This window comes from Nilaparvata lugens, chromosome 8 (genome assembly GCF_014356525.2).
Source record: "Nilaparvata lugens isolate BPH chromosome 8, ASM1435652v1, whole genome shotgun sequence".
Taxonomy (NCBI): domain Eukaryota; kingdom Metazoa; phylum Arthropoda; class Insecta; order Hemiptera; family Delphacidae; genus Nilaparvata; species Nilaparvata lugens.
The window spans coordinates 14,902,373-14,923,187 of record NC_052511.1 but is presented as its reverse complement, the minus strand read 5'-3'; the positions used below and the strand labels follow the sequence as shown (position 1 = coordinate 14,923,187).

Below are 20,815 nucleotides of genomic sequence, written 5' to 3'. Positions count from 1 at the left end.
ATATAAATCTGAGTACCCTTTTGAAATTATTTTGTCACGACATGTTTCGGCTACTAATGCCATTTTCAAATGCATTATATTTATAGACGCTTCAGGCAACAGGCACTTCCTCCCGGATGTTTGGAATCAGTTCTATTATGTCGACATTGTCATCTAATTATTAGGGATGGGTATCGATACATCGATGTTTAAAAACATCGATGTTTCGACATCAAACATCGATGTTTACTGTTCGATGTTTTTCACTTATCGATGGTTTTACCTGGACATCGGTCATCCGATGTTTTTCTTAACTACAGAGTAAAAACAATTCCAATTTTTTTTAAATTCATTTAAGGTTTTTTTTCTTTGAAGAGGATTATCTTGAGATGAAGAGGTTTTTTGAATCCTTCAGTCATGTTAATTTCAGAATCGCCATCATTAAAATGAGAACAAATTGTCTCAGCTGTTGAGGAAAGTAATCTACTATCTAGAGTAGGCTCAACTCACACGCGACTCAGGTCGAGAAGAGACTTGACTCTAGTTGAGAGCATGTGTTTTCAAATGGTGACGTCGCGGAGACTAAAATCGACTGGTCTGAGTGTCACCATTGGAAACACATGCTCTCCACTAGAGTCGAGTCTCTTCTCGGACTGAATCGCATAAGTGTGAGTTGAGCCTGAAAGTAGACTCAAATCAATTCCATTCACATGGAAATAAATCCTCAAGTACGCACTTTCTAATGTCATAGTTTGCCTTGTCAGTTTTGGAATCATTTGAAGCAACGAGTGTTCACTTTTCAATATCTAGGAGCTGTCCAACTGGTATTATCAAATATGCGGAATATCCGCAAAAAATAATTAACTATCAAACTTTACTTAAGAAATTTCAGAATAAACTTGAAAATTACAATTTTCAATATATTTTCCAAGCTTCCAAATTGTATTTTCATTTTTGTCAAGGTATTATTCACAAAAAATAATAATACATTATTATTGCAAATTTTCAATTCACAGAAGAGGTAAGTTAGAATGGAAGAGGAGATTAACCCTTTGCGCTCTTATATCCAGAAGCTGGATACTGCATTTCTCACTACAGCTCTGAACATAAAAGACGGGTGCCTGCACGTCAGCTCTCATATCCAGCATCGCTGGCTAACCTCTTTTTCTGCTACAGCTCTCTTCAGAATTTCCATAATTTGTCGTACAGCTCTGGCACAGTAGAAACTCTCAAAATCTATCAAACTGCAGTATTTTGTATTTAAATGTCAAATTGTTATGTTGAATTTACAAAGCTCAATTTTACTTCATCGTATTGTTCATTTCATCTATTTCATGTTTTTTGATAAGCCAATACAAAAAAATCCCTATTTTATTAATACCTCTTATAAAATACCTCTTATTAAGCTCATAGATACAAAATTTTCATTTTCTGGATTAAAAAGGTGTTTATAATAATTTTATAAATGAATTTTTCTGATTACTAAATCATTATTTATTTAAATTGCACATATTTTATGGAAATCTTCAATAATAGAGGTCGATTTGCATTAAAAAAGCCTCATAGTTCTTCCTCAAGTCATCACTTGCTCAATTTCATCACTCTTATTTGGTAGCTATTATCACTCTAAAATAGTCTCAAAGAAAAATTGGAAAAATATATTTTCTAGTGACTAGTGATTGATTAAATTAATCAAACTCTTCTACATGAAAGAATAATTCACTATGTTGGGAAAAATTGTGTGTTTGTATGAACTAAAGTAGGCATTGCTGTGCTACTGCACAACTGTTTGCTCAATCTTTCAGTTTTTATTTTTAATCACTAAATTAATAAAATAATATCATTAATATGAAAAAATTACGTTTATTTGCAATTATGTCAAGCAATGGTTGTCATGAGCTGGAAAAAGCTTTTTTTTCAAACACATTAACAACATTTTACAATGAAGGAATTGATTGTATTGATTTATGTAGTTGTTCTGAACAAAAATCACAACTGAAGTCATCTTTCCCTTTCCTTTACATGTACATAAAAAAGTAAATTAATTTTTACTATCTGTGTCACTCTAAGGATATAATAGACTTCATAGTATCATCCGTAAAAACGTAGGGTGATACAACGATGTTTAAAAACATCGATGTTTGAAAACATCGATGGTTACTGTTCGATGTTTTTCACTTATCGATGTTTAAGGTGAAAAAACATCGATGTTCGAAACATCGATGTTTAGCCTTTCGATACCCATCCCTACTAATTATAACAGTTATTACGGTGAAATAAAAACGATTTTGTCAGTACCACAAAATGACAATATCGTTTTTATTTCTCCTTAATATGGAGAAATTCCACAATATCTCTGTTCATAGTGTACATTTCATAACAGTTATCTCCTTTAGTGATATTCACTTAGAACTATCAGCACTATCTGAATGGGAAGCATTGGTGTTATTCGTAAGGAATTCTGAAAGTTTGGAGTGAATATAGCCATATTGGTAAATATAGCGTTGTATTGATACATGTTCCTCCAGAAACTTGGAACAGGAAATGAACAGAAAATTGAGAGAATCTTTTTATTTATTGTGTTTTAGGGAGACAAAGAGAAAATAAGTTGTGAACCTAAGAGAAGGGAACATTCCCCACAGCAAAATAAAGCTGATATATCTCTTGGAGTTATTATTGAAGCTATTTCGCTCTAGGCCTACAAATCTTTTTTTTTCTCGTGGAGAGGAATCTTGAAAGACTTTGTATCTGAAATAACTAGATCAGTAAATAAATGGACCCAAGAACGCATATCGTTAATCGCTAAATTCCTATCTTTTTATCACGAAGTAGTACACGATGGAATGAAATGTTTACCTGGATTCTAAGATCAAGATATTCTCGAATAATATTTTTTTGTCGGTTTCCAAGGTCTTATAAAGTGAACTGTTTACTGTATAAAGTTTACTCAACCACTTTTCAAACTGACTGTGACAAAAGGAGAATAATTTTTAACAGAATTATTCGACAAGATTTTCGATCTAATCTCATCAGAATAGATATTCTTATTATCACACTCTAATCAGAGAATATGATTTTTTTATTATTTTATATGATAATAGAAATTATGTTGATTTTAGAACAACAAGAGACTAATAATTGAGAAATGTTTTTCTACTTGTATAAAATAGTAGTAATAAGTTTATTGAATATTTCAATTTATTCATCAAATAAAAAAAAAACAAAAATAAACAACAGAGGTTGTTATTACCCAAGAATAGTGTATAGTATAATACTGGTATATAGTATTATACTATATACCATTCTTGGTTATTGCTATCATGAAGGTATGGGGAAGAAGAAGAAGAAGAAGAAGAAGAAGAAGAAGAAGAAGAAGAGAAGAAGAAGAAGAGAAGAAGAAGAAGATACAACAGAGGATGTATACATATAGCCACATTAAATGTTGGATGTTTTTTCTCTTTATGGAAATGATAATAATTGAGAATTAGGATCATGTTCCATCAATATGAAACCATTATTGACTAGTTGATTCAATAATCATCATTGAATAATAGTGAATTTATCAACTGAATAGAATCACATTGATAACAATTTGGTAGTTGGATCACGGTATCTATTCTGTATAGTTTGATGATAAGGAAACATCATGCATGATGCTCTACGCATGCGCAGAACGTTCCCCAACAATTTATTCTAAACAAAACGAGACGCATTTGAGAGAACGCTGTCAATATTCTGCCGGCTAGCCAGTGTATTTATCTATTCGGCGACTTTATATTCATGATGCTGAAAGCCAAAAGTGTACAGGGAGACGAGGAGAGAGAAAACGTCAAGACGGAACACTGGTGTAACGTCTATAGAGGGATGGTTACATAGTCATCTGAAAGAATATCGGAGAATGAGAGAGATGCATGGTGGAAGAAGGGAGGAGAAAGGACGAAAAAAGAATCATCGATTGAGTTGTAAGGAGACGGCAAAAGTGTAGAGGTCAAATTGAATAAAACATGTCCTGGTCTCAGAAAAGAATAAGGACGATAGCTGTACATTGAAGAAAGACGGATACTTTACGCCCTTTCGGGAGGTTATCTTGCAAACGCAGACTCTAGCCTGAATTTCTGAATATTTTGACTAGGACTGTACTACAATACTTCCATGCAATATACTATAGAAGGTTTTGTTCAGTCTGCATCCTACTCTAATAGATAGTACATAGATATAACTAGATATACTCAGAGTAACAGCTGACTGCAATGCTCTGTTTTCCTACTATTTTGGAAGAAAGTGATGAATGTATTTGAGGATACTCCTTTTTGAAAACTATCATTGATGAGAATCAATACTTACAGTAAAACAATTTGCACAAGTGGCGATGCACAAGTGCACTCTATTGAATGGAGCTTTGGAAACGAAATCTCCAGAGCGCCAAAACGTATCATTAATGAAAATTATAGAAAAAAATGAACTTTATAGAAACTGAAGGATGGAACTACTTCTATTCCAGGAATTTTATGTTCAAACCAGCAATTTTATTTTTGATAAGAAATCTTGTTAAAACTTCGTATTGATCCATGTTTGTAGGATGAGTATATAAGATTTTATCGTTTTTGCTAGTGACAGTTCCATTTTCTTTCAAATACGTTTTTGTATGCCTATAGCATATTCAGGAATAATCCGATTTGAGTATCATTTAGATATTATTGTGCGAAACTGTACATTAACGTAGTCTAATTTGACTAACTCAAAATTCAGTGTAGTAGGTTAGTTGTGAAACTGCGTGAAACCCACGTCACAGACAGAATAAGCTATATTGTACAATATTGTAGCGAGGGTTCAAAATGATGTCAGCTCTGATGCTGACGAACAATGTGAATGGTTAGTCTTCTTGATAACATTATTTGACAGAGCGAGCGTTATTAATAGCGTGCAACATTTATAACTTTCATGGAACACATAATACACACTTTAGTTTCATCACTGCCCATATTCCCATGACATTTCGGATGGTATTAATGGATGGCTGCTTGTCAAATGCATCCTACTAAGAGCAAATATGAGTTGGGAATATAATTATGGATCGTTATCCATTTCAATGAATGTCTCCATTCACTGCAGAAAACTTAAGCTGCGTTTACACCAAAGTTATTGACAGAATGTTCATTTTTCTTTTTAGATTCTATTAGATTAAACGGAGCTTGACAAACACATATGCACGTCATGATTGCTGATGATTAGATTGTTCAATCTAATAGAATCTATAAGGACGAAAAAAAAACATCTTGTTAATAACTTTGATGTAAACGCATGATTGATCAGATTGTTCATTCTAATAGAATCTATAAGGAAGGGAAAATAAACATTTTTTATTAACTTTGGTGTAAACGCAGCCTAGAGTGGAGCTCTACAGCGATACAGTGTAAACAAATTAGAATGTATTATGATTTTTACTGTATGATATTACGTAATCATATAAATTTTTGTATGCGTGGTCTATCACTATCGATTACATTTGTGTTATAAGAGGAACGTTACATTTTCTAGTTCATATTTTTCATGAAGATCAAAGTGGCCAAAGTATCGTCATAAATTATCAATAATAGCCAAAGTATAAATAATAATATTTATTTTGATTTTCAATGAAGGATTTCTTTGTACTGAGCATACTTCAAACACTCAATTATTTCATTCCACTTTTGATTTGTGAAGAGAAAAATTTTATTGTTGTGGTCTTGTTTACAGTGAAATTCAATAAATTCAATAAGAATCTTCGAATCTCTCTCTTTCTCTTCCTCCCTCTCTCCCTCTCTCCGTCCCTCCCTCTCTCTTTCTCTCCATCTCCTCCTGGTTGTGTGTTGAAGTCAAGGATATACATCACAATATTATATTATTGTTATTCACATTGCATTCAATTTCTATCCTCATCAACTAATTTCTCATCCTTCATGAAATTTGTTGAATACTGTCAATACTGACATTTAATGTAAATTAATATTAATAGTGTTTAAGCCAGTATATATGGTAACCTTCATAAAAAATAAAGAACTCCAATCTTATTTTATCCCTACATTTCAAATTGTTTTGGAAAGAATTGTTGGAGGTTCAATTCCAATGTTTGGTTACATTGTTAGATAGAGCGCTTGAAGCTCATTTTGACTTTGGCTATTTATTAGCTTCTCGTCAAGTGACAAGTGACAACACATGGATCGCAACCAGACTACGCACAAAGTAGAAAGGCTGAAGTCTGTTTAATTACTTCCGTTTTGTGAAAAATCACACCACACCACCAAGCTTGTGGATGTGTTTGCTTGCACAATCACTAACCTCATGTTGGTGTCGATAAAGTGCAAAAGTCAAGCATTTATTTGCAACACTCAGCAAGCTTCATTTGCGCTGAATGAGCTCCAAAACAGAATAACTAATCTGGACGGAGATCGAGAGTCGTTTGCAACAACACCGCAGCCCGGCTCTGATTGGAGGAGAGCGCCCTCAAAGCACCAATCGCGTTTCAGCTCCGGTGAAAAGGATTTATTGTGGCACATGTCAACCTACAGGCGACTGCCAGTGTTTCAAGGCACCGCTCTCTGCATTGATTTGAATTTCAGATGAGCTTCGATCATCGATGATTGTGCGTTGAAGTAAGGAGCTCTCACAGGGTGGTTATTGAGGGCAACTGTGTCAGGGTTGTGAACCCCGTAAACTCAAATTATCCCGACGACCTGGCTTAGCACTAGCCTCTCTCTCATCTCTTCCCCTCCCCTCACACACAACAAACCCTCTCCCCCACTCATCCTAACTAAGACACCTTTGAATAGAATCTCAGCTCTGTTCAATAAGCCACTAGTTACATAACCAAAATCTGCAGGATTAAGTGTTTGGAGCTTCCGCAATATCTTACAGAGACGAGATTGGAGTTTGGTACTCTAATACTAATTTAACTATGGTTGAACAAATCTATGATTAGTCTGAAGAAAATAAATAGGAATTTGTTTTTTCGGATGATATTTCTCATAGATAACATTATTATTCAACGCATATGAATATAATTATGACGCAGAGAAGATCCATTATAAGATTTATGAATGGATTTAGGCTAGCTACACACACATAGATTTTTTTTTTGTTCGTACGATATTTTGCTGTCCTTATGAATTCTATTATATAAAACAGATGATTTCAAACAGATGATGTTTGGCAAGCTCCGTTTGATCTGATAGCATTCATAAGGACGGCAAAAAATCGTACGAACAAAAATCGATGTGTGTGTGCGGGGCTCTAGAGAGATAGCTGAGCATTTGCTTGCTAGTTCCATTTCAGGGCCAGAAGGCTACTTCAGATAACCTTCTAATGGCTTGAATATCCACCATTTATCGTGAAATAACTTCTTATAATGACTGCAATGCAATTGAGGTTACTTTATTTTTCAATGAGCATGAGGGATATTTGAATCCTTGGACCTACAACCTGGATTAGTCATCACCTGGAGACCATTAGCCATCGAATTGACAGCTGGAAATAGAAGGCTTAGATTTTCATTTAGCATGAAAAGCACACAACTATTTATTAGACGAGCAAAGCAGAAATCAAAATAATGATGATTTAGAACAAGTAGACTTCAGTAGCATGCTTTCACATCATGTATTTTTTCACTGTAGGTTTTTCTACATTGTTTCTCACTAGTTTGTTTTGGCTATGGTGGTGAACAAATAAAAATTATACCAAGTCTCATTTTTTAATTCTGTATCTTTATGCAATGACATGATTACTCCTTGCGATAATTTTTTGAGACCCTTGACGAAATAGTTATTTGTGCAACTAGTGCGCAAAGTGACAGTTTGCTGCACCGAAAGAAACGTTTACGCCCGAACCGTAGGTGAGGGCGGAATGGTTTCTTGAGTGCAGCAGAGGAACTTTGCGCACGTATTTCACATAAAATTTTTCCTACAGTTACCATTGAATATGAAAAGTGGGTCATTATGGGTAAAATTGCCTGAAATCCATCAAAATGTTTTTCTGTGTAATTTTATTATTAATAAAAACCTTAATTTATTTGAAATTGAATAATGTAGTAGTAAATGAATGAAGGCGGCTGTGTGCTGAATGTGGTGGCTGTCGTTGTCCATCGTTGTCATCGTTATTATTATAACGTGCACCACAACACTATACCACAGTCACTGTTACCAACTTCATTTTGATTTTGCTGCACTGGTGCTCCATATAACCTACTAACTATTTTGCGTTGCCATGTTGCAAATCTGGAGTGCAGAAAAATTTTTTCCCGCACTAGAGCGGAAAAGTGATTCTTTGGATTCTGTAATCAGTGCAGGAATGGCCACTTTTCAAGGTAACTGTAGGAAAAACATTTTTTTATTCATCATCATTCGTGAAATAAATCCTCTTGCAACATGAACAGGTAACAGTACTCACTTTTTTCATTTTTTGGGGCTATGGTGGAGAACAAAATCTATATCAAGTCCCATTTTCCAATTTTGGATCGTCAAGCATTGACGTGATTGCCTCTTGCAAAGATTTCAAACCAAAAATGATCTTATCTATTCATCATCATTCCTGAAATCCTCATGTAAAATGAATAAGTATACCAACTAGTATGTTTTGACTATGGTGAAGAACAAATATGAATCCAAGTCCCAGACTGCCACAGTTCTTGATCTTGTACACATTTATGTGATATTCACAGCCACTCAGCGCTCTATTTGTAATTCATCATTAAACAACGCTGCTGTAACGAGATACTCCTTGTGGGGCCGTCAGAGTGGTGGTAGTTGTTACTCACAATGTCAAGAAATGAGTCATCCCTGGAGGTATATATGAACTCAGAGAATGAGAACAGGTCATATGTCAACGGCAATAACAATACATCAACTAATATGAACTCTCTTCGGAGACTGAGGGTTGAAGCTCAATGATTTGCGAGAAGGAGAAGTGGGAGAAGGAGGCGGAGGAGAGGGCGAAGAGGAGAGGGGAGGAGAAGAAGGTAAAGGTGGAGTAGGTGGAGAAGGAGAGGAGCGAAGAAGGAGGAGGAGGAGAAGTAGGGAGAGAAGGAGGAGAAGTTGGTGTAGGAAGAGGAGGAGGAGGTAAAGGAGGAGTATGATGATGAGAAGGAGTAGGAGAGGCAGTAGGACGAGGAGAAGGAGGAGGAAGGGATGAAGAAGGGATGGTAAAGGAGGAGGAAGAGGAGGAAGGATGATGAAGAGAGCGATGAAGAAGAAGAAAAAAAGAAGAAGATGATAAAGAAGTTAGTGAGAATGTGGAAGTAAGAAGGAGTATGATGGGGGGAAGGAGGAGGAAGAAGAGGAGGAATAGGAGGAAGAGGAGGAAGAGGAAGAAGAGGAAAAAGAGAAGGAAGAGGAGGAAGAGGAGGAAGAGGAAGAAGAGGAGGAAGAGGATGGTGAAGAGGGAGATGAAGATGAAGAGAAAAATAAGAATAAGAAGAAGTTAGTGAGAATGTAAAAGTAATAATCTATCTTCATCAGGGCACCTTCTCTCTTGATTGTCTTGAGACTTGAGACTTGGGGCGGACTTAATCTCTTGAAGCTTCAATGAATGACTGTTTACTGGTTAGCACAGGGCTGTAAAAGCTACTTCTGCTCTTCTTGCTCATCTGATATTAGCGCTGTCAGTTTTCTGGTGCTACTATGTGTATATAAACAAAGCCTATCTGTGTGTGTGTGTGTGTGTGTATATATAACTATGAGAAAAGACGAGCATTAGCACCATCTGGCGCACATTACTCGAATCACTCTCTCTGTGTGCCTCTAATTACTGTAATTTGCCTACATTCAGGTGTAATTAAAACGTAGCGCGCAGTGTCAAAGCGCAAAACATACCGCATTAAGCAATGAAAGGGCTAAAGGCCATGGCTAATTCGAATCCCCAAACACAACTCTAAAATAAAGCTGAGTTGACTCGTTGTAACGATTTATTATTCTCACTCATCATTGGATAATGCTATTCAATCATTATCTTCTCAACATTATTTCCAGCAAACAAAGCTGGAGATCATTCTCTTTCATTTATTTTATAGAATTAGTGGTTGAATAAAGTGATAGTTTACATCTGATAATTAAGTGAACTATTCTATATACTGTATACTATATTCTATACAATATTCTATTATTGTATTCAAATAAAATTTTTTCTCTTAATATTTTAATTCCTCTTAAGAAATTAAGATAACAATTCTATATACTGTATACTACTATATTGTATATTATACTATTTCATTCACTTTTGAACAATATTATTTACGACATAGCAGTCAGGTATTTATATAAATAAAAGCTATTAGCTTCTACTTACATTAGTTTAGCGCTTTCGGACACTAGGCCCTTCATCAACACTTGTGTGATGAAGGGCCTAGTGTCCGAAAGCGCTACATCACATTTGTCCATCGATCCTTCACAATGAATATTCAAAATATTGTAAGGAGTAGCTCACCATTCACTTAATATATATGGATAATTTTTATTATTTTTCAGAGAATGGGACTGAATCACCGGAAAGAGTCGAACGCAGGTCTCTGCAGCGAGGATATCACTCCTTCAGAAGAGAAACTTCTTGACTACGATTTCTACCCGTTTGCAGTTGTTCTGCGACTACGAGTTTTACAGGTAAACAAACATGACAATACAACAATTGGATAATTATTGATTTTCTCTTTATTTATATAAATATAAGTTATTCAAATGTACAAGAAAACACTATATAATGATTGATGATATGTACGGTATTAGGCTTATGAGCTTACATAGGTTGTAACACTACACTAAATACTGAAAGTATTCTTCAATTACTTGGGAGTAGCTAAAATAATAATGGACAATAATGTGAAATTCAAAAAATATAAAATAAATTACCTGTAACTTATGAATAAAAGCTTCTAAAAACTTGAAAAACATAAACACAACTTTCCTGAACTTTCTGTTTTGAGGCTCGGTCACTTAATTTTAGTTCACTTAAAAATACTATACAAAAAATAATTTCCAGAATTCGAGCTGATCAAGATTATTCAGCAATATTGCAAGACAATCAACTGTTTTCCGTTTCCAATCATTTTATAATTAAGTTGTTTTATCATTGTTGTTGAATAAATAAACTTTTTGATAGAAAATAGCAGATGGTTTTCACTTATGATATAGCCAGGACCTCCTAAATAGGAGGTCCTGATATAGCTTATAATTATTTGTAATAGCATCAACTGAAAAATACTATTTCTCCGATATCTACGGTACCTATGCAGTCCGTTCAAATCTTATTTTGCAGCGCTATCTACGGTACCTATGCAGTCCGTTCAAACCTTATTTTGCAGCGCGGGGCTTTTAAAGCCAATGCTATTTCAATAGACTATAGCACTATGAGCTATAGAATGTAATGAATGTAATGAAATGTAATAGAATGTCATTACATTTACATTCTACTATTCTCACTGACTATATGATCACACATTCGTCTTTATTATGCTGATTCTGTCATAAAGGCCTACGCTCTCTTGTTCGCTCTTTCTCAGAAAGAGTCTCTCTGAACTTTGTAATCTAGCAGCACTGTACCTCCATTAAACAGTGCTACAATCTAAGGTTGGCACATACTATAGTATATATATTTTTTATCCTGATATCCCACCTAGAGCTAAAAACTAACAGACAAGAGTAAACTTATTTCTCATTATTACTTTTTACAAATATATTCATGAATATATTCATCCAATCAATTTTAATACCATGCCAAAATAACTTTATCAAAGATTTTACAAAATAAATATCTCATGTTATTGATGACAGGATGGAAATAGAACAACTGATAAGTGTGATGAGTTCTATTGTGAGCCTGATCCCCTTACTTCCTGTAGAAGTGTCGTCATCACCATCAGTGGTATCATAGTAATCAATGTACGAAATATTAGTGGTGGCATTCATTCCATCTCTGCTGAATACTCTAGCATAAACACCAAATGCACCCAGATTGCTCATCTCGGCAGTATTCACCATTTTAACGTGAGTGATATTTTTGTTCGTATCTAAACTGCGTTCAAAACTGTAATCAGTCTCTATTTTGCCGAACTCAATCCCAGTTCCCCTACTTGGACTACTGGTGTGACGCGATATGGCATCAGGCATCACAAATATGTTATTTTCGTTTTCTGCGATTTCAGTTTCCACAAAAATGTTATGGAAAACAGTGTCAGTTTTGAAAAACCTCCTGACCGAATTGAAAACTACCGATTTCTGGGTCGCGTTTACAGTTGGCAGAGCACACGAAGAAGAATTCCGGTTCAGACACGACACGAGCGCGCAAACTTTTATACCACCTGTGGCAAGCCCACCCCCGTAGCTACGCACCCCATCGAAAGCCACAATCATGTATTCGTTAGAACCGAAATGATCACTGGTATCAACAACTTCATCGAGAGGAAGAATCGAGTCCAAGTAGAACACCGTGAAGTTCAAGGAAAATTTACAACAGAAATCACCGTAGCACACTTTCCTATCCTTCAGCTCTGTCCTACTCCAACGTCCAGCCAAACCGACAATACCCTCTCCTTTCCTGTATTTTTTGTTTTCCGCCAACAGTTCGCCTCTGTAAGTATCTATTCTATCTTCCAAAAGTCCCAGGACTTCTGTTTCAGGCTGAGTTATGGCCAGACTGAGTTTAACGGATGTGATATTTCCAGCTGGAAGCATAAACATTTTGAATCAAAGTTATTTTCCTGTCCACTGTTAGTAGAAAATTTCTGCTACATTCTATTAATCAGGCATCCATCAAGCTGCTCAAGAGTATAAGATAGTATAAAACATACCTTTGGATATTCAAGGATAAGAAGCAGTGATATAACTACACTGATATACTATAATTATGATGGCTGTGAAAAACAAGTTGATTACCAATAACAAAGAGAAATTGTCATAGAAAACTTTCTTCAGATTGTCTATCATTATTCAGTATTTATTTATCCATCAATAATATTAAAACACATAATACGGAAATGATTGGGAATCAGAAAAGAGGCTTATAGCCTTTAATATTTCATTCCCGAAGTTTGATATAAATTATATTCCAAATAAGGTTATCGTCTTAACAATTAATGAACAATAATACAACTGACAATGATGCATAAGCATTGTTACACAGTTTGTTGTACTACAGAACATTTGTATTCTCGAATGAATAAAAACACTCTGGAGAAGGAATAGCCTAAGACTAGCCTATGGTTTGAAATTACCATATTGATTAACAATGGGAGATGCGACGGCTACGTCTTTCGAAATACGTATTCAAAGCTACGGCTGTGTGAAAAATAGCCTTCAGATCTTCTTACTCAATGCGATAGATGAATAGATGATCATACTTCAGATACTGTTTTTGGTGAGATATAGCGATATTCATCCATAAAGTTTTTCATCAATACAAGTATTGCATTTCCACACTGAAGATGACAATATAATAAGTGTCAAAACATGTATGTAACTTTTTAATAAATTCATGATATTTTTAGACAATATTCCAGTGTTTCATTATAGATAATCATACCTTGGTAATTAGTCAAGTTCTTCGGCACAATTCCAACAACTGCAAAATTGTTGTTGTTTGTTGTCTGATATGCTCCAATCAGTTTGCTTCCCGCGTAAATACCAGAGCCAGTGCTGCCATTCAATGGATTGTTCAAGCCAGCTGCCATTAGAACCACATTGTTGGCTTGAGCCCAGCCTGCTTGCATTTGTAAAGCTGCAACGTGAAATAATACAGAAGAGTTTAGAAAACTATAGGCAACTATATAAATTATGTTTGTGTGATATTTACGTTACTTTACACTTTAATATTATGCGACATAGAAACCTATCCAATTCTTCCTTTTAAATGAATGTTATATGTCATTCCCTTCTAATAAAGTTTGAGAGAAAAATCTATAGAACCATAAAAATGAATGATTATTCTGTTTTTTTCTGAATACCTAATTCAAAAATTCATTCACCTAAAAAATTCAAAATATATGCGTCCATAAAAGATCTTTACATTGTCCTGCATCTTATCATGTAATTTTTCATTCTTAATCTGCCCTCATTACTTCAAGGATTATCATAAAAATTATCAATTTTTCAACATTGAAGACGTGTACCGTTAACTCAGTAACGTAGCTTTCCCGAGTACGGGTTCAGAATATATTCCTAACCTCTAGAATTTTATGAAAATTTACCTCTTAGACAGAATTTTCATCTGGTGAGGTTGAATAAGGTTGAATGAGGTGAATCTATCAATGATGGATGAGTTTTTCTTGGAATTCGCTTATTTTGATTTCGTGTCCAATTATCTATCAAATTAGTATTTTGAAACCTTTCCCTGCCAAATACATTCCAGAAACTTTGAAACCCCATATTTCCAACTATATCATCTGACATCAACTATAACATCACTATATAATACTGTTTAATGTGATAGACGTACGTGTACGTTTTCATGACAAAGATTATGTTTTAAGAAAAACTTGTTCAACCAGGATACAGCCGAACATTGTTTGTCAGATTTCGCACTATGCATTGTGTTCTTGTCCCAACTTGTCGCGTTAGTGCGCAAGTCACTTTGTCATCGGTCCACTTTCACTGTGTTTTCTGCAGTTCACGGATTACATCAGTTTTTTGTCATGCTACATTTGTACATTAATTTTATTGTACATTTTGGTATTATTTAATATTATTTTGGAGTATTTCCTACCGTGTCTAGACGTTTTTTACGCATATCTTTTTCATCGACGTGGCTATACGTAGTTTCTTACAACGCAATTCGTGCATGCACTTTCCTGTTTCCTTCTTCACACAGCAATGGCGTAACAGTTCACATCAGCTTTTTTCCGTTCTTCAATTTTCGTCGCTTTCAATTCAAAATTTTCAATTCTCAAGTTTTAAATTCATGTTTATTCAACGTAGAATGTTTCTTCCAGTGCTTTGATAAAGTTTCAGTATTTTCGGTTCGTTAGTTTGTGAAATATCTTCAATCTCAGTATTTGGTATGTCAGAGCACGTTTCATTCGTCACGATTATTTCGAATTTTTATCTTCAATCCAAATTTATTCACTTCTCAGTGTGAGAACTCAAATCATTTTTATATTACTGATTATGAAAATCAAGTTTCCAGAACATTCAACATTCAGCAACAAGTTTATGATTGAACTGAACATGCATTTAGCGGTAGGCATTTTTGGTAGGGCTTGAGGCCCATTTTCGCATTCATCGTTTTCATTGAAGTAATTCTGGTCTCGCGGGACATTATTACTGGTGTGTTGCTTGCATTCCAAGATCACACTCTCATCATTTCACGGTGCAGTCAGACGTTCTGCTCTGTATCCGTTTTGTTAGGTTAGTCAACTAGCTACCTAATCATTCATTGCTAGATCGCAGTATTAGCAATTTTCATGTCTTACCCCGTAGATGGTGCATCAGTTTCAACCAGTTCTTTTAGTGATCTACGAACATTTGTTACATTTCATTCACCATGCCAAGCATTTGGATGGTTGTCTATTCAGACATTCACTATAGCATCAGTGTTGTGAATTTTGGCCGTCGCCAACTCAATTAACTTTGCATTTCATTCACCGTGCCTAACTTTTGGACAGTTCATTCAATTCAAATTCAGTGAATCTTCAGCTACGTTACTTTCAAGTTTATGTGTTGCATATTTCAACTGTGTCACACCGTCATTGTGTCAGTCTTGCCCGTATCGCATTGACAATAGTTAACCTGACATTACCCACTCATCGCTGTGTCGCCGCCGTTCCTGTGTCGTCACCACTGAGCCATCGCTGTTGGCTATCCTGATTCGTCACCATTCCAGTCCGGAGTCTGTCGCTCGGATTGATTCTTGTCCTGCCTCCGGGTCATCCTAGTCGCCGCTCTTCATGGTTCGCCGTCCAGTCCAGCTCCGGTAGCTCGCTCTGGTTCGCTCCACTTCGTGGGTCCATCCAGGTCTCCACCATCGTCTGGTATCATCGAGGGGGTCTCGATGTACTGCCCATCCAATTCAAGATTGGATCTCATGCTCTTCATGCATTTGATAAGTATTCTGTATCAATTTTGAATCATTATCAGCATTTTTCATTATTTGTTCAATTGCCTTGTTTGTTTAATTATTATTTGACCTTTTCAGGGTTTACTTGGAATTATTTATTCTAAAGTCGCGATTCCCATTTGTAGACACAACTTTTTACCAATATTTTTGGAAGTATTGCAAGTATTTGTACTTTACATTTTTCATATTGACTTATTCAAATATCGATCAATTTCCAATTAACTTTTTGTTTGTGTATTTAATTCGATCACATTTTATGACTTATGACCTATGTTTTACTTTTATCTTATCATGATATATCTGATCATATCAGACTTATTGATCTATCATTTAAAGTTAGTCTAAGCCATTGTCAATTACGTTCTTGAATACAGTGTCTGTTTCATTTCACTGTACTACCTATTTTATATTGTCTTTAAAATTATTAATTACATTGAATATATGCTTTTCAATTGACGTTCAACTCATGATTATTTAGTGTATCTAATAAAACCTATCCAGAACTACAAAGGTTTTAATATGTCCTGAAAGCGTTTGTTTATTACTCAACATTTAGTATTTATATTTAATTGTTCTTTATTGTCAAACTACATTTACCTTTTGTATTTTTTGCGATTACTCATTGACCTGACTTTTCTCTATTACTTATTGTCATTTGAAGGTTTATTTTCTCTTTGAATTTATGCACTAGCTCATTACGGAGCATTACATATAGTAGGTTTATACTTATTCATTAGTCACAAATTGTTTTTTAATTTGAATGACGAACGATCTCAATGCTAAAATTATAACATTCAAGTCCCAGAATTTATTACTGTAGGCACTTTATTCATAAATGTTTGTTTGCTATATATAATATATAAGTTTTTCAGTTATACATTTTCAGTATTTCAGTACATGCATCATGGTTTGTAATGTATCAATCAATTTCACTAGGAATTTGGTCTTGTACCTAAATTAAATTTTCCTGTTATCAAGTCAGCATTTATCAATTGACAATCTCAATTTTTACTGTTTCAATTTTTTACTATGTCATTTTTATTTCTCGTCAGTCAACTGCCCTGTGTGGCATTTCCTAAATTTAAGACAATATGTCACGTTTCTCAGAGTATATAATAAATCTATTGAATTGTTTTACTTAAACCTTATTTTTTTATTTGGCGTCTTTCCCAGCTACCAGTTTTATTATAAATTATCATTCATTTTTTGGCATGTTGGATTTGTGCAGTAGTACAATAAATATACAATTCATACATCTTAACAATTTTTATTTACAAAAGCATTTCTTACAGTCCACTATTATTTCATTCAGTGGCACAGATCACACATGTTAACTAATAATTGAATTTCAATTTGCATTTCCTCTCTCCTTATTTTTTGGCATGCTCCTCGAGATACATAACTAAGTTTCGATACTATTCTCAGAGAAGAGAGAATGCAATATTATATCATCATATTTTTATAAAATACTTATATATTGTCTACTATTTTGTATCATAAGAGCAGAGCATAGTTCTCCAAGAGCAGAGGGATGAAGGATAAGGAAGGGAAAAGAGTAGGTACTTTCTCCCTTGCTCCTCCCAAGCTGGAGAAGGAATAAGCCGATAAGAGATCGAAGAGAGAAGATGAAGATGAAGCCTAGCAACTAAGGCAGAGTATTTTCTGCATGAGAATTTTTCTATGAAGAATCTTTTCATTTTTCATTCGATGTAGATATAAGTATTGATCAATGATTTAAAATGAGACTAAACTCACCTGAATGAAGAAGATATGAGTATTAATAGGTAGGCTATTTATTTTATCGCATTAAAATGAGATTAAACTCACCGGTCAAGAAAGGAAGCTCCGACACCCATGCAACCGGATACGCGAAGTGAGTGATATTGTGTTTGAGTATCAGATCAAGTGCTGGTGTTTGAAAAGCGATGTCGAAACAAATAAAAGTCCCAAAGCGAACTCCGAAGTCAGTGTCAAAGTGGGTGAGGTCTGGAGTCGTTGGTTTCCTCAGTGGCTTCCCGTCAATGCCATAGATATTGAATTTGCGATACCTTGAAAAGGACAAATGGAAAAAAAAGAGAAATCTATTCATTGCAGTTTAAACTTGTTCAAACATTTATGTTCTATAAACTTGTGCTCTACTGGGCTTAGATGAATATTGTTTCTAAAAGGAGTGCACACTAATCTCTAGTATACAAGTCTAGTAAAATGAGTATGAATATGTAATATTCAATATTCAATAATGAATATATAGGTCTACTAGTTGTGTTTATTGCCTGAGCCCTTGCACAAAAATAGAGAAATTGATAAGAGAAGTTAATAAAAAACAATGTTATGACAAAATAATTCAAGAAGCTTGGGCAATAAGCTTCGCAATATGATTCAGTTAATACTTCTGTAGTTGGATAAACAACGACAAAATGATAACCAACATTAGAAATCATAGAATACATCATGATAAAGTATGGATCGATCAGTGTGCATTAAAGATGCAATAAAGTTATTTCGAATAGTTCAAACCTGGCAATGAGTGTTCCATTCCTATTGAAAACCACATTTGTGTTATAGTAATCGACTGTTGACGTATTCTCTGGTGTGTGACTTTCAATCAGATTCGCCACCAAGTATGTATTGTATCCCTTCGCTAGACATGAGAGTGTGTTCAAAACCTGGAAGTGAGAAAAATATTTTTGCGAATGAATAGTTCATGAGCTATGAGTTGCCAAACTCACTGAATTTAATCACAAAATCAAGCCCAATAAAAAAGGTTCTACAAGTATCTACTGTTATTGCTCATTATTCTTCAGCTCTATTATAGTAGCTAAATTATTCAATAGTTTATTCGGTTTAAACTATTAGTAGTTCTATTATTATTCTTTCAGGCTCAGCTCTATCTCTGCTCTCCAGTGCTATTATTTAGCTCTACTTACATTGAGAGTGAATTATTTAATAGCTTAATTAGTTTGAACTATTAGCAGCACTTGTAATGAAAAACCTCTGCATTCTAGGCTTTATTGATCAGTAATGAATTCATAACAGATTCAAAATTAGAATAAATAGTTCAACATCTGATAACAGAAACATAAGAAGAAAACACTAGTCATATGATGATTCAATATCATCACATTCTTCCCGTCTTTAGGAATTCAATGAATAGTCTTTCAAATAAGAAGGCATTTTGCGCTCTCTATAAGATCTTCGCAGGGTGCCATCAGGAGGCTCTTCTTCATCACTGAGGGGGAATCCTGTATTTGTTTCATCTTGATTTTCATGATAATTTTCTTGATTTTTCTCAGGCTCTGCGTGATCACTAAGGCTTGATCCTGCATTTGTATCATCTTGATTTTTATCGTTATCTTCTTGAATGCTCTCTTCTCCTCGAGGGGCAAGGTTTTTCAATGATACAGTTGTCTCTCTTCCATCACTAAGCCGTACCTTGGCATATTGTGGGTTGATTTGAAGAATATCCACCTCCTCGACCAATGGATCGAATTTACTTCTTCGTATAGGTACTTTCATTAGGACTTTGTTTGAAGGGGCAAGCCAGGTTGGAAGTGCTATACCATTAGATGATTGTCTATAGTGTCGGAACATCCTATCATGTGGCGTCTCATTAGTAGCCGTGCACAATAGGGATCGAATAGAATGTAGAGAATCTGGGAGCACAGATTCCCAATCAGATACATCCAAATTTCTATGCTTCAATGTAAGAGACACTGTGCGCCTTTATGAGAGTAGATTTCAACTTCTTGAAAAATTGAGGTTTTATGGCATTACATGTTTGACATGAAGAAGTCATTTTTCTGACATCCTCAACTGAATAGGGTAAATTATGAGTTCTTACCCAATGAATCATTCTGGTCACTCCAGGGTGACACAAGTCACAGTGTAGGGAGTGTAATTTATCGGTTTGAGTTGCATTACACACTCTGGAAAGTGCATCTGCTACTTGGTTGTCCTTTCCTGGTATGTAAATTATTTCGTAATTGTAGCATGACATCTCCAATCGCCATCGTTGTATTTTTTCATTTTTTATTTTATTTTGATGAGTCATATCAAACATGAATGATACAGAGCGCTGGTCAGTGATAATTTTGAAGAATCTTCCAAGTGAGAAATGTCTCCACTTTTTAAGAGCACACACAATAGCAAAAGCCTCTTTTTCAATGGATGAATGTTTACGCTCACTATCATTCAGCTTCTGAGAAAAGAATGCTACTTGACGTCCACACTGTGATAGGACAGCTGAAATTGAAAAATCAGATGCATCTGTTTCAACCACAAAAGGTTCAAAGTCGTCAATTGTACTAACTAACTACTGCCTTAGAAATTTCAGTTTTGAGTTGATTGAAGTCAGCTATAGCTTCAGAAGTCAAAGGAAAGGTCTTTGCTGTAAGAAGCCGTTTAGCTTTATCTGAATAATTGGATATCCATTTGGAATAGTGTGCAAACATTCCAATTGTTCGCTCAAGAGCCTTTCTATTATCTGGGGGTGGAAGATTGAGCAATGGTTTCAGACGTTCAGGGTCAGGAGAAATTGTCCCATTTTCAATTTTATAGCCAAGCAAGCTTATTGAAGTAAGTGAATATTTGCTTTTTTCTGTATTGATTGTAAAATTATATTTTTTTACTGCATCTAAGAATTTTTTGAGATTCAAATCATGTTCCTTCTGATTCTTACCACATATTGTCACATCATCCAGGTATGCATACGTTTTTTCAAGTTTTTCATTATTAATAACATTATCAATGACTCGCTGAAAAGTGGGTA

General features: G+C 34.9%; 2 protein-coding genes across 14 annotated transcripts in view; one reads left to right on the top strand and one right to left on the bottom strand.

Annotated features, from left to right (window-relative positions):
- LOC111057346 overlaps positions 1–20,815 on the top strand; it is a 214,491-nt gene that overhangs the window by 121,717 nt on the left and 71,959 nt on the right. For 11 of the 12 annotated variants that reach the window (XM_039434057.1, XM_039434059.1, XM_039434053.1 and 8 more), the window contains one exon: positions 10,473–10,604. In XM_039434057.1, the coding sequence (XP_039289991.1) occupies positions 10,473–10,604 (132 nt within the window). Of the gene's footprint in view, positions 1–1,439; positions 1,457–10,369; positions 10,605–20,815 lie in introns of those variants that run through there. The other variant, XM_039434060.1, reaches the window with a different exon arrangement.
- Positions 10,635–20,815, bottom strand: part of LOC111057345 (DNA (cytosine-5)-methyltransferase 3A) — a 62,726-nt gene continuing 52,545 nt past the window's right edge. The window contains exons 10-13 of one of the 2 annotated variants that reach the window (XM_039434044.1): positions 18,565–18,713; positions 17,875–18,095; positions 13,519–13,713; positions 10,635–12,661 (exon numbers count right to left, since the gene is read on the bottom strand). In XM_039434044.1, coding sequence (XP_039289978.1) covers positions 11,754–12,661; positions 13,519–13,713; positions 17,875–18,095; positions 18,565–18,713 — 1,473 coding nt within the window. In that variant the 3' untranslated portion in view covers positions 10,635–11,753. The remainder of the gene's footprint in view (positions 12,662–13,518; positions 13,714–17,874; positions 18,096–18,564; positions 18,714–20,815) is intronic. The other variant, XM_022344770.2, reaches the window with a different exon arrangement.